General features: G+C 60.2%; 1 protein-coding gene across 1 annotated transcript in view; it reads left to right on the forward strand.

Annotated features, from left to right (window-relative positions):
- Grm6 (glutamate metabotropic receptor 6) overlaps window positions 1-4,277 on the forward strand; it is a 10,654-nt gene that overhangs the window by 2,564 nt on the left and 3,813 nt on the right. Inside the window, exons 3-8 of the mRNA XM_033761514.1 lie at window positions 155-290; window positions 1,203-1,357; window positions 2,264-2,404; window positions 2,503-2,730; window positions 3,858-4,003; window positions 4,085-4,277. The exon at window positions 4,085-4,277 is cut by the window's right edge and continues 488 nt beyond it. Of these exons, the coding sequence (XP_033617405.1) occupies window positions 155-290; window positions 1,203-1,357; window positions 2,264-2,404; window positions 2,503-2,730; window positions 3,858-4,003; window positions 4,085-4,277 (999 nt within the window). The remainder of the gene's footprint in view (window positions 1-154; window positions 291-1,202; window positions 1,358-2,263; window positions 2,405-2,502; window positions 2,731-3,857; window positions 4,004-4,084) is intronic.

Genomic DNA, 4,277 nt, shown 5'->3' on the forward strand with positions numbered 1-4,277 from the left:
CGTGGGAGGATTCAGGCCTCGCCCTGCGGGTGCCAGGTAGGGGCCAGAATTCGCCAGGCCGAGTGCTGCTCGCCCTGCTGCACGGTTATGTGTGGTGGCCGCCAGGGTGGGGTGCAGGGTGCGGGCTCAGAGCTGACTGCGGCCCATCGCCCAGGAGGGGTCTGCATCGCGCGGTCCGTCAAGATTCCCAGGGAACCAAAGCCGGGCGAGTTCGACAAGGTGATCAGGAGACTCATGGAGACGCCTAACGCCCGGGGCATCATCATCTTCGCCAACGAGGATGACATCAGGTCCGTGCTCACCCTTCCTCCCCACCAGATCTCTCTGCAGCCATTTGTGATTCTGGTGGCCATGGAGCAGAATCAGGGCTGGCCTGAGTGGAGATACCCAGGCCTAGCCTGGAAACACATGTCTATTTTATCACCACTGTGAGAGAGAGGCCTGGCAGGCCACCTGCGTGCAGGAAGTGAGCCAGCAGGGATGGCTGGGTGGGGTGGTTCAGAGGGCATTGGCAGGAGGCCCCGGACCCAGGCCCTGCGCCAGCCGGGGAACGTTCTACTACCCTGGGAATCGCTGTGACACCACGGGAGCGTTTGCAGAGGGTGGGGTGTGGCTTCTGATTTGCCTCTTTTCCCCCAAGAAGCCATCTGTATCAGTCCATTTTTTTGTTACTATAACAATTTACCAGATGCTGGATAATTTATAAAGAAAACAGGTTTATTTGGATCACAGTTTTGGAGCCTGAGCATCCAGCACAGGCCCAGTTGAGGTAGGGCCCCCAGGTGTCATGGCAGGGGTAAGAGGGCGAGCTCACACAGCAAGTCAGGAAATCACTAGGCAGCACTGAGTGGGGTCCCCTGAAGACTCAGCCACCTTGCAGGAGGCCACCCTCACTGACCCCCATGCCCCAGCACTGCCATCTTGGGGACCAAGCTCCCAACACAGGAGCCAGCCAGGGACAAACATCAGCCATCTTTGAGCCCTTGAACCCTCGGAGTCCTAGCAAGTGCACGGAGCACAGGGCAGGCCTAGGGTGGGAGCCTGGGGAGTGAGTCCTGGACGCTCTGCACCCTACTTGTCCTCAGGACAGGGGTCTGCTGAGGGACGTGGACCAGGTAGACGGACAGGGAATGGGCAGTGGCTGGGGCTACGACGGAGGAGCCTCCGGGTCCCCACTTAGTGCCTCTGCTCGGTCCTTCCAGGGGGGTCCTCGAGGCCACACGCCAGGCCAACCTGACTGGGCACTTCCTGTGGGTTGGCTCGGACAGCTGGGGCTCCAAGATCGCCCCCGTCCTGAGCTTGGAGGACGTGGCCGTGGGAGCCATCACCATCCTGCCCAAAAGGGCCTCCATCGATGGTGAGTCCAGCCGCACTGCCCACCCTCTCCCCTCCTGGGGACACCCACCTTCACATCTGTGCGATGGATCCCATAACCCGGGCTCCCTCTGGACTCTCAGCTACGTGTGCAGCCATCAGGCAGGTCTGAGGGAGTGGTGCGGAGGAAAGTTCCCTGGACAGGGTTGGGGTTTGGGCTTTGGCTTTTAATTCAGTGCATGTATTTTTGGTTTACCAAAGCCACTCCAAACTGAAGAGGGAGGTAATATGGCAGATGCTGTCCTGCTGAGGACAGCGGGAGTCCTGGCCCCACCCCAGCCGTGACTGTGTGGGCGTCAGCTTCACGCTAGTCTGCTCGATCTGCTAAAGGCCTGGTCTGCAGACACGGCGATCTGCTCAGGGCTGTTGTGAAGCTCAGACCTGGCGAAGGAGCCCTGTCCTCGGGCTCATCCTCTTCTCGCTGGTGGACGGGCTGGCACCCTGTCCTTCAGCTCTGCGAGTTGCAGGTGATGAATGCGACGGAGAGTGGCTTTCACAGTAAAGGCATTTCATCACAAGACAAGGCCTGAAAGCAGGCGATTTCAGGGATAGGTCAGCGTGTCTACATGTCATCGAAGCCCTGTGCTCTATCTCCCCTTCTGTCCCACCATGCTCTGTGGTTGCTGTGCCTTTGTGCTTATGGCCTCATATTTACAAGATGGTTGCCACAGCTCCACCCATTCCATCTTTATAACAGCATCCTAAGCAGGAAAGAAGAGGCAGGAGTAAAAGTCCTTCAAGGGGTAGGGCTGTGAGTTTGCTCCCAGCTGGCTTCCAATTCACAGTCCAGGACTTGATCGCACAGCCACCCCCAGGTGCAAAGTGAGCAGGTGGCAATGGTACTGGCTCAGGTGGCTGCCACCCATCTTCCGCTTTCTCTCCCTCCTAGGGTTTGATCAGTACTTCATGACTCGCTCCCTGGAGAACAACCGCAGGAACGTCTGGTTTGCTGAGTTCTGGGAAGAGAATTTTAACTGCAGACTGACCAGCTCAGGCAGCCAGGCAGACGGCTCCACCCGCAAGTGCACAGGTCAGGGCCGCCCAGGCCTGCGTGGATGGTGTGGAGGAGGGCAGGACGGGCTTGGTGCCTAGGGACAGGTGCACTTCCTCCCGGCCTCCCTAGGACAGGCGAGGAACGCATCGGCCAGGACTCTGAGTACGAGCAGGAGGGGAAGGTGCAGTTTGTGATCGACGCCGTGTATGCCATTGCACACGCACTGCACAGCATGCACCAGGCGCTGTGCCCTGGGCACTCAGGGCTGTGCCCTGCGATGGAGCCCACGGACGGGCGGACCCTGCTGCGGCACCTTCGCTCTGTCCATTTCAACGGTGAGCAGAGCCGGCGCCGGGAGAGAGGTGCGGATTCTCTGCAGGGCCGGGACCGGCTGGGGTGGACTGGGCTTCGCGCTGAGCTACTCGAGCCTGAGCCAAGAGTGGCCTGTGCCCCACAGCTAGGCCGCCGGCAGTGATGCCTCTGACAGACCAAAGGGAAGCGCTGTGTGCTGAGGTCTACTTCTGTCCTGTCCGTCCCCACCCTTCAGTGACCAACTGCCCCTCCATGCGCTCACTGCACGCTCTGTTACCTAATCCTCCTGCGTTTCACTCCACACCAGCTCTGAACACAGCAAAGCAGCAGTGAGACATCAGCCAGACTGGGTCAAGTCTCATCCCCTTCACCCAGGTGGCCGAGTTTGCGGCTTCCTTTTAAGATTGTTGTGAAATGTGGGGGTACCATGTACCGCCCTGTACTTTCTGGGTCAGTAGCACTGTGCACATTCTCACTGTCGGGCACCCAGCTCCCCGGTGCTTTCACCACGGCGCCCACTGAAAACGACAGCCTCTCCCACCCTCACCCCAGTGAATCTCGCCACTCAGGAGCCTCACGTGAGTGAGGTATTTGTGCTGTCATGATCGGCTTTCTCTCTCTGAGTGTCAGAACTCCCTTTCTGTGTAAGCTTGAGTGCCTTTCCCTCATGCGTCTGGACCACATTTTGTCCCTCCCTTTGTCCACGGATAAACACGTGAGTGGCTTCTGCCTTTTGGCCGCTGTGAGTGAAGCGCTCTGAACCCAGGGCTCAGATATCTCTTCACGCCCCTTCCTCACCCCGGAGTGGAATTACTGGTTCACTGGGCAATTCCAGTTTTAATCTTTTTTTGTCCTGGGGATTGAACTCGGGAGCCTGTGCTTGTGAGGCAGGCTCGGTGCCACTGAGCTAAGACCCCAGTTTGAGAACCCGGTGCACCGTCCTCCCCGGCGGCCGCGCTGGTTCCCACATCGGTGCACGTGCTGGGGAATGCCTGTTACCTCTGTGGCTCGGGTGTGAGGTGGCGTCTCGTGTGGCTCTGCTTCGCTTTTCCCCCATGATTAGCGGTGCTGCGTGCGCATCTTCTTGTGACCCCGCCTGCTCTCCCGAGGTCCCGGCTGGGCCTCAAGGCCTCCCCAGGAGGCTGGAGAACTAGGTAGAATGGGGCTCTCCTTCCAGGCAGCGCAGGGACCCCCGTGATGTTCAACGAGAATGGAGACGCGCCCGGGCGCTACGACATCTTCCAGTACCAGGCGGCCAACAGCAGTGCCCACGGCGGCGGGTACCAGGTGGTGGGCCAGTGGGCAGAGGCCCTCAGCCTGGATGTAAGTGGCACGGAGACAGCCCTGGGTGCGGGCAGGAGGCAGCAGCCAGCAGAGGTCACAGCCAAGCGGCTTCTGTCCCAGGTGGAAGCCTTGCTGTGGTCGGGTGGCCAGCGCGAGGCGCCCACCTCACAGTGCAGCCTCCCCTGCGGGCCGGGGGAGCGGAAGAAGATGGTGAAGGGCGTGCCCTGCTGCTGGCACTGCGAGGCCTGCGACGGCTACCGCTTCCGGGTGGATGAGTTCACCTGCGAGTCCTGCCCCGGGCACATGCGGCCCA

Source organism: Fukomys damarensis, unplaced genomic scaffold (genome assembly GCF_012274545.1).
Source record: "Fukomys damarensis isolate Sample0158 unplaced genomic scaffold, DMR_v1.0_HiC HiC_scaffold_9, whole genome shotgun sequence".
Taxonomy (NCBI): domain Eukaryota; kingdom Metazoa; phylum Chordata; class Mammalia; order Rodentia; family Bathyergidae; genus Fukomys; species Fukomys damarensis.